The sequence below is a fragment of the Nerophis lumbriciformis genome, linkage group LG34 (assembly GCF_033978685.3).
Source record: "Nerophis lumbriciformis linkage group LG34, RoL_Nlum_v2.1, whole genome shotgun sequence".
NCBI lineage: Eukaryota > Metazoa > Chordata > Actinopteri > Syngnathiformes > Syngnathidae > Nerophis > Nerophis lumbriciformis.
This window is the reverse complement of record NC_084581.2, coordinates 18,652,235-18,668,948: the sequence shown is the minus strand read 5'-3', so window position 1 is coordinate 18,668,948 and position 16,714 is coordinate 18,652,235. Positions and strand designations below refer to the sequence as shown.

Below are 16,714 nucleotides of genomic sequence, written 5' to 3'. Positions count from 1 at the left end.
GGTTTTGATGGTTATGTAACACTAGAGGGTAGCAGAGTGCAAAGATTGAAAACCAACAAAGAAGAAAATCACTTCCGTGTTCGCCGTGGCCAACTGCTTTAAACACTTTTTAAAAAGGTGAATGTATTTTTTTATGTTTTAAAAATGGATAAAGTGAAGGACAGACGACGGGAGAACACAAGTGTGGCTACTGAGGTAACATATGTCATATTTCAACTTGTTTTTGGTTTAAAGCGATTTATTTAAATGTATACGCGTTACAAAAACTCATCAGATAAGTGTGAAGTGAAGTGAATTCTATTTATATAGCGCTTTTACATAGTGAAACCCAATATCTAAGTTACATTTAAACCATGTGGGTGGCACTGGGAGAAGGTGGGTAAAGTTTCTTGCCCAAGGACACAACGGCAGTGACTAGGATGGCGGAAGCGGGGCTCGAACCTGGAACCCTCAGGTTGATGGCACCGCCACCCTACCAACCTAGATAACATCAAAACTACTACGACTGTTTCTTTGCTATGTTCATGCGAACCAAAGAACGATGCTCATTGCTATCATTAAAATATATTGTATGAGTATATCGTAATTATTTGCTTTTAGATCGATCGCTTGGAGGAGCGACGGGCTCGTTGCCAAGACAACCTGGAGAAGGCGGAGTTTCGAAGCAGGAAGAAGTTGTCAGAGGAGGAGAGGTGAAGATGATGACAAAGATCATCAGTAATCTATAATCAAAAACCTATTATAAACTATAATCTGCTACCCAAGAATATACAACAATTATTCTCAACAGAAGAGAAGAAATATAATCTTAGAGAAAAATTTAATTTAAAACATTTGTACGCACGTTAGAGATGCGCGGATAGGCAATTTATCTCATCCGCAACCGCGTCAGAAAGTCGTCAACCATCCGCCATCCACCCGATGTAACGTTTGATCAGAACTACATCCGCCCGCCATCCGCCCGTTGTTATATATCTAATATTAATTAAAAAAAAAAAAAAGGGTGAAAACTACGCGAATTGCACCTTGTGCAGACAAGATTTTTCGATCGGACACGGAGGAATTAGCGATGTAAAAGACCACGTTGGGACAAAAAAACACAAGTCTAATGCCGTTGCTAGCGATACAAGTGGAAAACTTTCAACGTTTTTCGTCGCCCAAACAGATTCTTTGGATGTGATAAATGCCGAAGTTTTATTTACGGAGGCAATAATTGAGCATGGACTTCCAATTGCACTGGCTGATCACAAGGGACAGTTAATAATGTAATGCAACCTTTAAAAATCATTACGCGGTGATCGCGATCCCAAAAATAAACTTTTCTTGCATGATAATGTCCAGAAAAATTCGCTTTACATTACTATAGAGTCCTTTTAACGAATGAGTTTGATGGTTTATCACAAACCTTAAATGAAATTCCATGGCCACTGTCCTGCTCTCTATATCAACCAGGGTGAGCCCCACCCCTTTCGTGAGCGCACTGAGCGCGGAGTGACCCCTTTTACGCGCCCCCGGCAACAGGGGTGGCAAGCAGGTAAGCTGCGCGGGCGGAGCGCGCGGAGTGACCCATGTTACGAGCCCCCGGCCACGGGGGTGGCGGGCAGGTAAGCTGCTTACCTGCTGCGCGTGACGCCGGCCGCGGCGAAAGCGGACGAGGCGGGGTGTCGGTGCGGTGGGCGCGGTAGTGACCCTGGACTTGCGTCAGGCCCTTCTCGCGGATCGCCTCAGCTACGGCTCCCGGTGGGACCCTCTCGGGGGAAGGGGCCTCGGTCCCGGACCCCGGCGAGGCGTCCCTTCTCCCTCCGTAAAAGTGTCCATCTCTTCTTTTTTTTTTCTTCTGTTGTGGCATATGCAGCAGGTGCCTGCTCGTTTTTCGTATGTGGGTAACAACATTTAACTATGTATATATATTTCCCAATTGGTTTAACTGCCACCCGCAAAAAAAAAAAAAAAATATCTACCGGTAATTAATCCGCCCGACCCGACCCGCGAGCGGATAAAATCTTATTTTTTTTAATTTCATCCGCCCGATCCGCGGATAATCCGCGGACTCCGCGGTTGTGTCCGCAAACCGCGCATCTCTAACGCACGTACAACACTTAAGACCTTCAGTATATCAGTATGTGGAATTAAATTATGGAATGGATTAGGCAAAGAAATCAAACAATGTACTAATATGATCCACTTCAAGAAACTCTTCAAACTTAAAGTGTTTACAGAGTACAAAGAAGAAGAACCATGATAAACATTCTGTATTTATCTCATCCATCCATTAATTTTCAAGATACTTCACCAATTATTTATTTATTTATTTTTATTGTGATTACCCTATTTTTCGGACTATAAGTCGCAGTTTTTTTCATAGTTTGGCCGGGGGTGCGACTTATACTCAGGAGCAACTTATGTGTGAAATTATTAACACATTACCGTATAATATCAAATAATTTTATTTAGCTCATTCACGTAAGAGACTAGACATATAAGATTTCATGGGATTTTGCGATTAGGAGTGACAGATTGTTTGGTAAATGTATAGCATGTTATAGTTATTTGAATGACTCTTACCATAATATGTTACGTTAACAAACCAGACACGTTCTCAGTTGGTTATTTATGCGTCATATAACGTACACTTATTCAGTCTGTTGTTCACTATTCTTTATTTATTTTAAATTGCCTTTCAAATGTCTATTCTTGGTGTTGGGTTTTATCAAATAAATTTCCCCAAAAAATGCAACTTATACTCCAGTGCGACTTATATGTTTTTTTCCTTCTTTATTGTGCATTTTCGGCCGGTGCGACTTATACTCCGGAGCGACTTATACTCCGAAAAATACGGTACTTATGGAGTATATTGTGAATAAATTGAGAACAGGAAGTGAACAAAAGTTTTAGCAACTGCTATGTAAAGGAAAAGGGGTAGGATTAAATGAGCTCTGCTTCTTCCTACTCCTTTTCGAACATGTTGTATAGAGAAACTGGAAATTGTGATGTATCATGTTGTATGCATGCATGTTCCAAATAAACACAAACTCAACTCAACTCAAGATGCACCACTTGATACTTTTGTCCTCTTCTGTTTTAACAGGCAAGAAGTGGAAAAAGACATGGCGTTAATAACTGAAAGTGTGAAAAAATTGGGTATGTTACGTATAGTTATTTACATACTACACACATGATGGCCACAACACTAGGTACACCTGCACAAGTCATGTGATATTTGCTGGTTTTCAACTATATGTTTAGGATTTATCGCGGTCCTAATTTGCATTGATGTAGAACTGCATTCCACAGCCATATTGAGCTGCAAAATATACACAAAACTTTATTGTAAACTCCCTATCATGGTAGTGCATACATGCTGCATGCCATTGCAACCTACAAATGTAACAATACTAAGCATATTGTTTTAATAGATTTTGAATAGTACACATGGGCACATTTCACTTACAGTAAGGTCAAAAAATAAATAAGCAACGACCTATGTCATCTTTTTGTCGTTAAGTCCTCTAATGAAGACACTATAACTACAATAGAAAACCAATTAGTACATCAAAAGTTACATATTATATGATTGTATATATTTTAAATCAGGCTCAGAGGTCCCACAATAGTGTTGGAAGAGTTTTATCCAAAAGATAGCCTGTAGCTCTTATGCTAATGAGCTGTTTGTCTATGCATATACACTGTACAGTAGGTACACATGTTTGTGCCTCATGCCTGTGAGACTCTAGCGTGGGACTGAAGCATGAAGGAGTGAGACTATCATCTCTCTCTCTCTTTTGCATGGCAGCAACATTAGCTACAATGGTAACATTACATTTTATTAGCAGAATTAAGCTAATTTAGTCTATTTGCTGAATTAAAAAAAACAAATAATCAAACTTACAGGTGTATAGGTGGCTAACGGAGAGTTGGCAATGCTCCAGGGCAGGCCTGGGCAATTATTTATATATATATATATATATATATATATATTGTGGATGGCTACCTGATTTTATATATATATATGTATATGTATGTATATAATTTATTTATTTATTTGTGCTGTGAAAATCTGCTGTACAGTAGGTGTGCTTGGGTCCTATTTTTAGGAACAATAATACAAAACCTCACAATAATGTCTGATTGAAAGCTAAAACGTTATGATAGACCGCCTTAAAAAACGGAATGGAGTTTTTTATTTTTTTACTGAATGCACAGTATGTACATGATGATAAAGAATGTGTGATTTACAATATTAACTATGAACGATAAAACACTGAATATTGACAACATATGAACGTCACCCCACCTCTCAATCGACATATTTTACAATCAAGAGAAACGCAACAAAAATGCAACAAGCACAGCGAAATATGAACGCGAAGGGTAAAAAAAACCCAAAAAAACACCTGCGATCTGATACATCTGATATATATTACTAAGCTGTAGAACTTTGTAGTAAAAATCTCCTTCCGCGTCAGACACCTGCATTTCAGGCTCGCTCTGGGAACACTCTGTGGAAACGCACCCCACCCACACTGCTTGGTGCCTCGTCTGAGCTGCTGTGATTTAGATTACCATAGTAACTAATTAGATTACCATAGTAACTAGTATATCATGCAAAAGGGCAGATTCCAACCGTTAAAATACTTTGTATAGTTCAAGACTTACGGTAATTTAATAACATCACTGCACATCATAATGGCAGCTACAGTTTCCATCTTAAAGATCTAAAAAAATTATTTGGGAATGTCCGGCGGGCCAGATTGAAAAGCTTAACGGGGCCTTAATTTACCCAGGTCTGCTCCAAGGTATATTTTAAGCTGTGGTGCAAAACCCGAAGAAGGTTGGCATCTTCAAACTGCCTCGTAGCCTTATGAAAAAGTCCACTTTACATTTTAGGGAGCCTTTTAATGTCTCAGTTGTATTTCTAGATGAACATATAATGAGATTGTACAGGTGTACCTAATGTTGTGGCCACATGTACATTGTTGTCATCCACCAGACAAGGAGTTACAGATGTTACGCGGTGAAAACAGGAAGAACACGATGCTGTCGGTGGCCTTGCTGGCGGCTTGCGCTCTCTTCTACTACATCTTCATCTACGACGACGACGCCCCATGACACCAAAAGCGGGTTAAGTCCCGCTTGTTAAGTGTGAATGGCCTGTAGTGTACAGGACTGACAACTCTTAAATGAGACCAAACTGAGTGCTAACGAGGGTTGGTTGGTGCCTACTTTCTGCCTCTAGATGGCATTATTGTCACTTGTGTGACCTTTTGAACATGTGGCTTTTTTTTTTTTAACAAAAGGTAATTTTGTAACAGAAATATCACCAAATGAGCTTAGCATGAAGTAAATGCATTTACTACCGTGCATTGTTTTATTAAAATTATATTGACATTAAATGAAGTTCGAGAGAGAGAAAGAGAGAGAGAGCGCTAAATAATGATCAGAAAAATATTATTGTTAATTAGGTTTTTTTCTAGTTGAGATTGTATTATGTTAGTCATCTGCAGTGCATTACTTGGAGGAAAAAAGAACAGCATTTATTTTCCCATCAAAGCCATTTGCAGCAGTAAGCAAGCACGGCTCATTAAATGAGTCACTGCTTCAAGAGAAGCCTGAAATGGTCAACATTTAATTGGTTATCTTCAAAAATGGACGTAAACAGGAAATACTATGATAGAGCTATGTTTGTTTTGTTTTTCAAAATCAGAAATAAAGCATCAGCCTCCACGAAAACAAGATATTTTTAGTCTTTCTCCGACGATAATGCAGGATATCAGCATCTGGCCTAATGTCATTCGTAACTAGTAATTACACGCTTAACAGATTTTAAGGGTGGAGTTTCTGAAAATGCTGCAGGAAATTGCACAAAAAGTTAAGCACCTTCCTTGCTTGGACTATTCATCTATCCATTTTCTACTGCTTGTCCCTCTGGGTTGCAGGGGGTGCTGGAGCCTATCCCAGCTGCACTCAATGATGTTCTAATAGATTGACCCACTGAATGCTAAATAAAAATATTTCAATTTATTTGAAATAAAATAAGTAATGATGTGTTTTTAAAAAAATAAATGCATTAGTTTTATTTAAAATATTCATCCATCCACCTTCTTCCGCTTATCCGAGGTCAAGTCGCGAGGGCAATAGCTTAAGCAGAGAATCCCAGACTTCACTCCCCCCAGCCACTTAGTCTAGTTCAACCCGGGGGATTCGAGGCGTTCCTCTAACGTGTCCTGGGTCTTCCTCGTGGCCTCCTACCGGTCAGACAGGCCCCAAACATCTCCCCAGTGAGGCATTTGCTGGCTTTTCTCGATGTGGACGAGCAGCGGCTTTATTGTGAGCTCTTCTCAAATGACAGAACTTCTCACCCTATCTCTAAGGGAGGATATTAATGTAGATCGACCAATAAATTGAGAGCTTTGCCTTCCGGCTCAGCTCTTTCTTCAACACGGCAGATCGATACAGAGTCCACATTACTGTAGACGCCACACTGATCCTCTTGTTGATTTCACGATCCACTCTTCCTTCACTCATGAACAAGACTCCGATGTACTTAAACTCCTCCACTTGGGGCAAGATCTTCCCAACCCGGAGATGGCACTCCACACTTTTCCGGGCGAGAACCATCGCTTCGGACTTGGAAGGGCTGATTTTATCCCTGTCACTTCACACTGGACTGCGAACCGATCCAGTGAGAGCCGAAGATCCTGGCCAGATGAAACCAGCAGGACCATAGGCGCTGATCCCATGGGTGCTTCGAGGCCCGAGCACCCACGGACAAAGCCAAGCACCCACGTGGGATTAATGGCAACTTTCAATCTTTAAAATAATTTTTGAAAAATCAATCTTGTTGTAGTTAATTTTGTGGCGAGTTTGGTCTGTTTTCCAAAATAATAAAGCCACAAATCATGTGGGATGTTAACTTTGCTGAATGTCTATTTTTTTATTTTTAATACACACACACACACACACACACACCGAGCACCCACTGGCAGAAATGTAGATTGGCGCCTATGAGCAGGACCACTGGGTTCTGGCATTACCGCCACGACAGGCTCCAGCCACCTTGAGGCCACAGCTCCGATCGGCCGCCTCGACATGGTCCACTTGGACTTCATATCCAGCGCCTCGCTTGTGACATGTTCAAAGTTCCTCTGGAGGTTGGAATTGAAACTCTCTCTGTTGGGAGACCCTGCTTGATTATCCCAGCAGACTCACGATGCGTTGCACATAAAATAATTTTTTTTAAATAAAAATCATTAAAATGCACCTTTTACATGAGCAAATACACAACCCAAAACCAGTGAAGTTGGCACTTTGTGTAATTTGTAAATAAAAACAGAATACAATGATTTGCAAATCCTTTTCAACTTATATTCAATTGAATAGACTGCAAAGACAAGATATTTAATGTTTGAACTGAGAAACTGCTTTTTTTGTTGTTGCAAATAATCATTAATTTAGAATTTAATGGCAGCAACACATAGCAAACAAGTTGGCACAGGGGCATTTTTACCACTGTGTTGCATGGCCTTTCCTTTTAACAACACTCAGTAAACGTTTGGGAACTGAGGAGACCAATTTTTGAAGCTTTTCAGGTGGAATTCTTTCCCATTCTTGCTTGATGTACAGCTTAAGTTGTTCAACAGTCCGGGGTCTCCGTTGTGGTATTTTAGGCTTCATAATGCGCCACACATTTTCAATGGGAGACAGGTCTGGACTACAGGCAGGCCAGTCTAGTACCCGCACTCTTTTACTATGAAGCCACACTGTTGTAACACGTGGTTTGGCATTGTCTTGCTGAAATAAGCAGGGGAGTCCATGAAAACGTTGCTTGGATGGCAACATATGTTGCTCCAAAACCTGTATGTATCTTTCAGCATTAATGGCGCCTTCACAGATGTGTAAGTTACCCATGCCTTGGGCACTAATACACCCCCATACCATCACAGATGCTGGCTTTTGAACTTTGCGCCTAGGTTTTGGGGTTGGTACATTGTTATCATTTCTCATTGTTTTTTTATTGTATTATTGCCGGTACAGATTTGTTTTTTTGTTGTTGGTCATACCTAGTAAATACAGTAAGTCTTATTGCATGTCCTTCTTCCCACTCACTCGATTACCATGAACACACACACTGACCACACCCATTCTCTTCTGGCAAGCGTGAACAAGGCCAATACGCAACACCTCTGTGGGTTTTGAAAGACTATGATGGGACCCTTTACTTGTGTTTAACGACACATTTCTACACCTGGCTACGTAGCATGAAGGTCGACGCAAATGTTTTACATTTCGGAAATTATTATTAAAAAAGTTAAAGTACCACTGATAGTCACACACACACTAGGTGTGGTGAAATTACCCTCTGAATTCAACCCATCCCCTTGTTCCACCCCCTGGGAGGTGAGGGGAGCAGTGAGCAGCAGCAGTGGCTGCGCTCGGGAATCGTTTTGGTGATTTAACCCCCAATTCCAACCCTTGATGCTGAGTGCCAAGCAGGGAGGTAATGGGTCCCATTTTTATACTCTTTGGTATCATTTCATCATTAATCAGCTTGAATACATGTGTGTGATTAGCATTGTCGTGAAATGGCAAAGTAAAATTTGACTGAGCGACAATGCTAATCACTATAGTCCAGGGGTGTCAAAGTCAAGGCCCGCAGGCCAAATCCGGCCCGCGAATGAATTATCTATATACCCCGGGATGATATTTGATTAGTATTAGAACCGGCCCGCAGGCCACAGCCGCCTGCTGCTGTTTTGCACGCACCAATACTCCATCAGTGTTGGCGTTAGGAATTTCAAAATGGGACTTGATGGGACCCCATCAAGTCATAAAAATGGGGTCCCACAGTAAATTTTGGGGCTCCCGCTTTTTTGTAACCGTTTTGAAAACAAATGATAAATGCATTATCCTGTTGTATCTCACATTCTATATTGTGTTTTTGAAAAAGGTTGTCATAAATGTTACTTAATTCATAAGAAATTATAAAAAAGATGTTATGTATATGTAAATGTATTCATTCACTTTCTTCTTTCCTTCATGGATCTAAACCTTACCACTGCCGGTATTTCTATATTTTTATTGTAATATTTTCAGAATGTGTTTGTTCTATTTTTGGCCAAAAAGGCAAAGAAAACAATCTGAAGTTGTCTTTATTTTTTAGTTGTAATGCCATGATTTTAATAGTCCGGCCCGCGTGTGCACAGATTTTCCTCCATGCGGCCCCAGAGCTAAAATGAGTTTGACACCCCTGCTATAGTCAGACAACCACTATTTCAAAAGCTGAACCATATGGAGTAAGTCAGTATGCCAGCAACCAGCTTCCGAAAAGCCTATAATATAAAAAAAACAGGAAGCTATTTGCATAGCTGTCAACATTTGCAAATTTCCCAGAAAATATGAGAAAAACGTAAACCACACCCTGAGACGAAATACATATTGTCCAGCTACCTTTTTTTTATTTTTTTTACTTACATGCTTTTATTTTGAAGGGCAACAGGATGTGTTGCGCTGATAACTTAATAATAAGGGTTAACAGGTATGGCAATTTGAGAAGTTGAGAGAACATGCATCATTTGGTTTAGATTTTAACTGCGGCGTACCACACGGGTCAATGCGGGAACCAAAACTGTTTGCCTTGTACAGTTTATAAATCTGTAAAGCCTTGAAATCAATACAAATTTCAGCTTTCCCTGCAGAATTTTGTTCAAGGGAAAATGCACAGGAGCTAAAGAAAACAGTCACATAAATGTCTGAAAAATAAGAGCGCTTGCAGTTTTAGCTTCTAAACGCTATGCCAGTGGTTCTCAACCTTTTTTCAGTGATGTACCCCCTGTGAACATTTTTTTAATTCAAGTACCCCCTAATCAGAGCAAAGCATTTTTGGTTGAAAAAAAGAGATAAAGAAGTAAAATACAGCACTATGTCATCAGTTTCTGATTTATTAAATTGTATAACAGTGCAAAATATTGCTCATTTGTAGTGGTCTTTCTTGAACTATTTGGAAAAAAAGATATACAAATAACTAAAAACTTGTTGAAATATAAACAATTGATTCAATTATAAATAAAGATTTCTACACATAGAAGTAATCATCAACTTAAAGTGTCCTCTTTGGGGATTGTAATAGAGATCCATCTGTATTCATGAACTTAATTCTAAACATTTATTTTGTTGAAGTATTATTCAATAAATATATCTATAAAGGATTTTTGAATTGTTGCTATTTTTAGAATATTTAAAAAAAAATCTCACGTACCCCTTGGCATATCTTCAAGTACCCCCAGGGGTACGCGTACCCCAATTTGAGAACCACTGCGCTATGCGACTGCGTCTTACACTATATCGCCAAAAGTATTTGGCCACCTGCCTTGACTCACATATGAACTTGAAGTTCCATCCCATTCCTAACCCATAGGGTTCAATATGACGTCGGCCCACTTTTTGCAGCTATTACAGCTTCAACTCTTCTGGGAAGGCTGTCCACAAGGTTGCGGAGTGTGTTTATAGGAACTTTCAACCATTTTTCCAAAAGCGCATTGGTGAGGTCACACACTGATGTTGCTCGAAAAGGCCTGGCTCTCAGTCTCCATTCAAATTAATCCCAACGGTGTTCTATCGGGTTCAGGTCAGGACTCTGTGCAGGCCAGTCAAGTTAATCCACACCAGACTCTGTCATCCATGTCTTTATGGACCTTGCTCTGTGCACTGGTGCACAGTCATGTTGGAAGAGGAAGGGGCCCCCTCCGAACTGTTCCCACAAGGTTGGGAGCATGTAATTGTTCAAAATGTTTTGGTATCCTGGAGCATTCAAAGTTCTTTTCACTGGAACTAAACACCACACCATAATTCCTACTCCACCAAATTTCACAATGCAGTCCGAAATGTAGCGTTCTCCTGGCAACCTCCAAACCCAGACTGGTCCATCAGATTGCCAGATGGAAAAGTGTGATTCATCACTCCAGAGAAGGCGTCTCCACTGCTCTAGAGTCCAGTGGCGACGTGCTTTACACCACTGCATCCCACGCTTTGCATTGGACTTGGTGATGTATGGCTTAGATGCAGCTGCTCGGCCATGGAAACCCATTCCATGAAGCTCTCTGTGTACTGTATGTGGGCTAATTGGAAGGTCACATGAAGTTTGGAGCTCTGTAGCAACTGACTGTGCAGAAAGTCTTTGCACTATGCGCTTCAGCATCCGCTGACCCCTCTCTGTCAGTTTACGTGGCCTACCACTTGGTGGCTGAGTTGCTGTTGTTCACAAACTCTTCCATTTTCTTATAATAAAGCCGACAGTTGACTTTAGAATATTTAGGAGCGAGGAAATCTCACGACTGGATTTGTTGCACAGGTGGCATCCTATGACAGTTCCACGCTGGAAATCACTGAGCTCCTCACAAATGTTTGCAGAAACAGTCTCCATGCCTAAGCGCTGGATTTTATACACCTGTGGCCGGGCCAAGTGATTAGGACACCTGATTCTGATCATTTGGATGGGTGGCCAAATACTTTTGGCAATATAGTGTATATCAGAGTGAGCAGCTCACTGTGACGCAAACTCTGTTAATAACCAATAAAATACACCATAACCATAACCAGACAACCTGTGACTCACACTCTACGGTTATGATGTTTCCCTCTCTCCTTGACGAGTGACAAACTTTGCTTTTTTTAATTTGTAGTGCAGCTGAGGCATGCTCAAATTCATGCCACCGGGTTTTGTTTTGTTTTTGTCGAATTGACCTGCTTAAAAGAATCATAAACAACACGCTGTCTCCAACCACTGTCATTTTCTGTTAAATATGTCACCAAAGGAAGCACTGCCATTGACACAGCCAATTTCCTTCAGCGGAAATCATCCAATGTCTGAAAGGCGTGTTGCTGAGCATCCTCCCCTCTAAAACTAATGGACTTCCCTTTCTAGGGCAGCACATATTTCCAGTTAGAGTTCGGAAAAAGAACCTCCCAAAACGACTTTGACGTCCTCGGTCATCTTATGTCTGTAGAAATCTATTTTATAATAAAACATTTTTTTATTTCTCTTGTTACCTTATTTGTATTTGATTTTATTAAATGGATATATTCAGTGTTTAGCGGGGCCGGACCGGAGCTTGAGGGGATAGAAAGAAGAAAAAGAAGAAGACAGAGGGGGGTTAAGAGACAACAACAAAAACACTAAAACAACAACAGAACAACATCAGCAAATACAATATATATAAATATGATACCAAAAGTTATAACCAGTGAATGAGTTAGATAGTAATAACACAGAAATAACAATGAATATTGTTGCACTACAATGGAGCAAAAAAAACCCAATAGAAATAACATTGAAAATGAATAATAATAATTACCTCTATTATCAACTGTACAATTGCTTCAAATGCATAAAACGTAATGTAATGAATACTTGAATTACAAAAGAAAGCAGATAAAAAGGGGGGAAGTGTCACGGCGCACCTCCAAGAGTGCGCAAGCAGCATTCAATCAATCATCAGCAGTCAACACACCTGTCACTGATGAGAGGATCTGCCTTCATAAGCCAGTGCGAACCTGCATCCTGTGCCAGAACGTAGCCATCTGTTCCTGTAGCCGTCATTCAAGCTCTATGCTCTCTCTTTGTGTTCCTTTCCCGTCATGTTCATTTGTCCAGTGTTTCCTTGTCAATCCAGCAGCCTTCCTCCGTTCCCGCATTACGAGCTGTGTGTCTCGTTTCCCTGTGTTCCCCTCTGGCTGCCCCTTTTGGATCTCGACCTCCCGCCTGGACACGGACTTTGACGCCTCGCTATTGCCCCCGACTTCCTGCCCGTTCTCACGGACCTCCGAGCCAGCCTTGCCCCTCTTGGACTTCCGCCTCTCGCTCAAGACTTCTGGTAACACACTAATGTTGTGTCGTTCGCGAACGATTCGTTCGAACGAACGAATCTTTTGAGGGAACGTACTGAACCGAATCACTTCATGAACTGATTCGTTCATTTCTCAGTTCAGTTGAGTGGAACTGGCGCATTCTGTGACTCACTGAACCCTCCACGTCGGCGAACGACGCAGCCAGCTACTCATCATGGGGGCGGGGGGAGGGACTGAGCGAACGATTCGTTCACCGCGGATTAACGACATGAATCACTCAGTGAACGACAACGCTCTCGCTCTCTGCTCTGCTTGCCCCAATGCCGCGAGTGATTCTCCTCCCGTCGCGGGGATATGTTTCGTGCCATTGGCATTCGTTCTCCATTCATTCTCCAAGCTAACGGCTAATGTAGACTCAAGCCACACGAAAACAAACACACACATGCGCCCCGTCCCCATTATCTCAACACATAAAGTTATAAGAGTAGAGGAGACAGAAAGAAAGTCAGTGCAGGGCAAGGCTGAGCAGCAGCGACGCGAGGGCGAGGGGCGGGGGGTAAAGTGTAGGGCAGGCTGTTTGAGAAGATTTAAAATAAAAATAATAACTAATGTATGTACATTTACATAGGCTATTATTTATCTTGATTTTTATATTATTTAAGCTATTTATTTTCTTTTTTATTGCATATTTAAGTTGATATTTCCATTTTTATATTTTTAAATGTAAGCTACAGAAATTTTAGTTTTAATGTTGGCTTTTCTGGCACTTGGTTTAATATTTGTTTTGTTTTATTTAAGGTAGCCTATTTATTTTCTTTTTGTTTGCACATTTAAGTTAATATTTTCTTTGTTATATTTTTAAACGTAGGCTACAGAACATTTAGTTTTTATGTTGGCATTTCTGGCTCTTAATTTATTTGTTTTATTTTGAAGGTATTTATTTTCTTTTTGTTTGCATATTTAAGTTTACATTTTCTTTGCTACAGAACATTTAGTTTTTATGTTGGCATTTGTTAAGGGTTTCTTAATTTAATATTTGTTTTTGCACTAAAAAAACGAGGCCTATTTATTTAACTGTTGATTGCAAGCATTTTAGTAGGCTATAACTATTTTTTTTATTTCCCACTTTTATTTATTTCTTATTTTCATTTCAGTGCAATAAAACATATTTAACAACAGGACTCGCGAACCTACTGACACAGAGAACTGACTGTCGCGGAGGAGGACGTCACATTGAGGCTCTCGTTGAGTCACTGTGCGTGTCGTTCATTGGGTGCTGAGGGCTTGTGTCGTTCGCGAACTGACACACACCGAGATCTGCCGCTGGGGAATCTGTTACTGATGGACTCATGATTCGCCGACCTGCCCACAGAACTGCTGCTGCAGAAGTGATTCGGTGATTCGGTGAACAAATTTTTTGAACGAATCAATTTAAGGAACTGATTCTAGTGATTCAGTACAGTCAAAAGAACTGCCGATCCCATCACTATAACACACTACAGCTAATTTTCCACACACGTAGCCTACACATTTGGATTAGTTTCACACTCCATACATTTGTAAATATATTTATATAAATGGAGCTAAAACGTCGTCCCTCCAGTCTGTGCCGTCTTCTTCCCCTGTACAAACCGTAACAGGAAGAAAGTGTAGCGGATCATATTAACCTTTTACTTTGTTATGGTAGAAATAGGTTAAGCTTCAGCAGTGTGTCAGGGAGGGGGTAAAACGTTAGTATATGTTTGATGAAACGTGATGGTAAGCATGAGTGTATGTATGCATATGTGCGTAAATATGTACCTATGTGTGTGAGTGCGTATGTATGTATGTGCATATGTATGTACAGTATATCTTGTATGTGCAGTATACAGTCTGTGGTTATTGTCAAGTTATCACTTTTGCTCTTTTTTAAAAGAAAAAAATGATTAGCCAAGTGATCCGAAAACTGACTTTTAACCACAGCTACCTATTTCTGAAAAAAACAACAACCCAAAAACGACCGTATTCTTGCTCTGCAGCAGTCCCTAGGCATTGTTATATCTTATAGGTTTTATGTAGACACACTTACTTAGACTTGGACTTAGAAAAACTTTATTGATCCACAAGGGAAATTGTTCCACACAGTAGCTCAGTTACAAAGGATGGAAAGGATAATGCACACAAGGCCAAAAAAAGAGGGCGAAAACAAAAGGTATAAAGTAGACAAAAAATTTACCACGGTAGCAATATAAAATACAACATATATGTAATATTTACATATTATATAAACAGTATATAATATACACTGATATATTATTATATTACATTATATTATATTTGTATATAATATATACAATATATAACATGCCGACCAAGAACTGTCTATTAATACCAAAATGCAACTAGTTGAAATTATATGAATTGATAAAGTATAAAAACGGCAAGAAGTGGGTCAAAGGTAAAGTCCATTAACGGCCTGACGAGCCTCTCTCGGCAGGAGGGACATGTTTGTTCATCCTGTTTTTTCCCCCCCCTCGTCTCTCCTTAACAGATGTTGCTTTTTCAAGCGCCCACCTGCTCGAACACAAGGTTCATCAAGTTGAATGGCGGCTCCACTAATGTTTACCTCGAGTATAAAACTCGCTTCTTCACTTCTGGGACAATTTTACATTACATATTTACAATGACAAGGGGAGTTGGGGGGGTGTCACGCTTTGTTAAAAATGTATAACTTTGCAAGAAAATACTTGAAATACTTGAATTACAAAAGAAAGCAGAAAAAGAGGGGGGAAGAAAGAGGAGCGGATTTCTATTAACCTTTTACATTGTTATGGTAAAAATAGGGGGTGACGCTTTGTTAAAAATGTGGAACTTCGCAAGAAAAAACGTAATGCTCAGAGATTAAGTGGTAAAGTGTAGTATTGCAGTGTTAAAAGAAAATAGTTTTAATGTACTGTAACAACATTGTTGCGCTGATAAACACAATTATGAAAACATATATTCATAATGTTAAGAGAATAATATATTATTATGTAACGAGAGACAAATGTACATGTCACAAGATTAAACTGTGATGAAATGACCGAAAATGTGCATTGTTACAAGAAGTCTTAATGCAACAAGTAGAATTGTAGTGTTGATGAAAATCTCGAGCCAAAAGCCGCAAGAATAAGAAAATGAACTTGTAATGTTAGGAGAAAAAACCTGTAACATTAAAAGAATACATTGGTCATCTCATGAGAAAAACTAAATTCCATTGCCGCGAGAACTTTTGTGTCGTTTTCAGATAAATAGACGTAATGATGTGAGAAAAGTTACAATGTTATGAGACAAATCGAAATGTTACAAAAAATAATATGACAGGGAAGTATGTTGCAATTTGAAAATAGGGTTGTAGCATTAAAACATTAAGTTATGGCAGGGGTCGGCAACCCAAAATGTTGAAAGAGCCATATTGGACCAAAAATACCCAAAACAAATCTGTCTGGAGCCGCAAAAAATGAAAAGCCTTATATAAGTCTTATATTGAAGGCAACACATGACATAAGTGTCTATATTAGCTATAATAGCCTACTATCAAAATGACTATGTGTCGCAGGCTGAAGCAAATCTTCGTTGACAGAAATTTTGAAATGTAATATTTATTCTACACATTTTTACAACATTGGAAACCATTAGTAAATCAGAGGCTACTCAGAAGGTGAGATAACTCCTGGAAATTACTGGCTTTTAATGGCCAAAGGTATAGATGTGTGTGTCCAAGTTAAAGGAAACGACAAACTGTCTTTAAAAAAAAAAATCAGATTCATTACAATCTTTGGCAAGCTAGGTAATGTTTGCTGTGGTCTGGAACAACATGGCACAAAAACAACTAATTGAAATGTAGCCAATA

The 16,714-nt window shown here is 39.8% G+C and overlaps 1 protein-coding gene across 1 annotated transcript; it reads left to right on the top strand.

Moving 5' to 3' along the window:
- Window positions 1-45: 45 nt before the first annotated feature.
- On the top strand, window positions 46-5,288 carry ccdc167 (coiled-coil domain containing 167). Its single transcript, XM_061929162.2, has 4 exons — window positions 46-195; window positions 601-692; window positions 3,089-3,141; window positions 4,991-5,288. Exons 1-4 carry the CDS (start codon window positions 145-147, stop codon window positions 5,107-5,109), a joined length of 315 nt encoding a protein of 104 aa, XP_061785146.1. The 5' UTR covers window positions 46-144; the 3' UTR covers window positions 5,110-5,288.
- The last annotated feature ends 11,426 nt before the right edge of the window (window positions 5,289-16,714 follow it).

Bases quoted from the DNA above. Each gene is read 5' to 3' on its own strand.
- ccdc167 (XM_061929162.2), top strand. From the start codon at position 145: ATGGATAAAGTGAAGGACAGACGACGGGAGAACACAAGTGTGGCTACT. The intron at 693-3,088 runs GTGAAGATGATG...CTGTTTTAACAG, and splicing joins AAGTTGTCAGAGGAGGAGAG to GCAAGAAGTGGAAAAAGACA. The intron at 3,142-4,990 runs GTATGTTACGTA...GTCATCCACCAG, and splicing joins TGAAAGTGTGAAAAAATTGG to ACAAGGAGTTACAGATGTTA.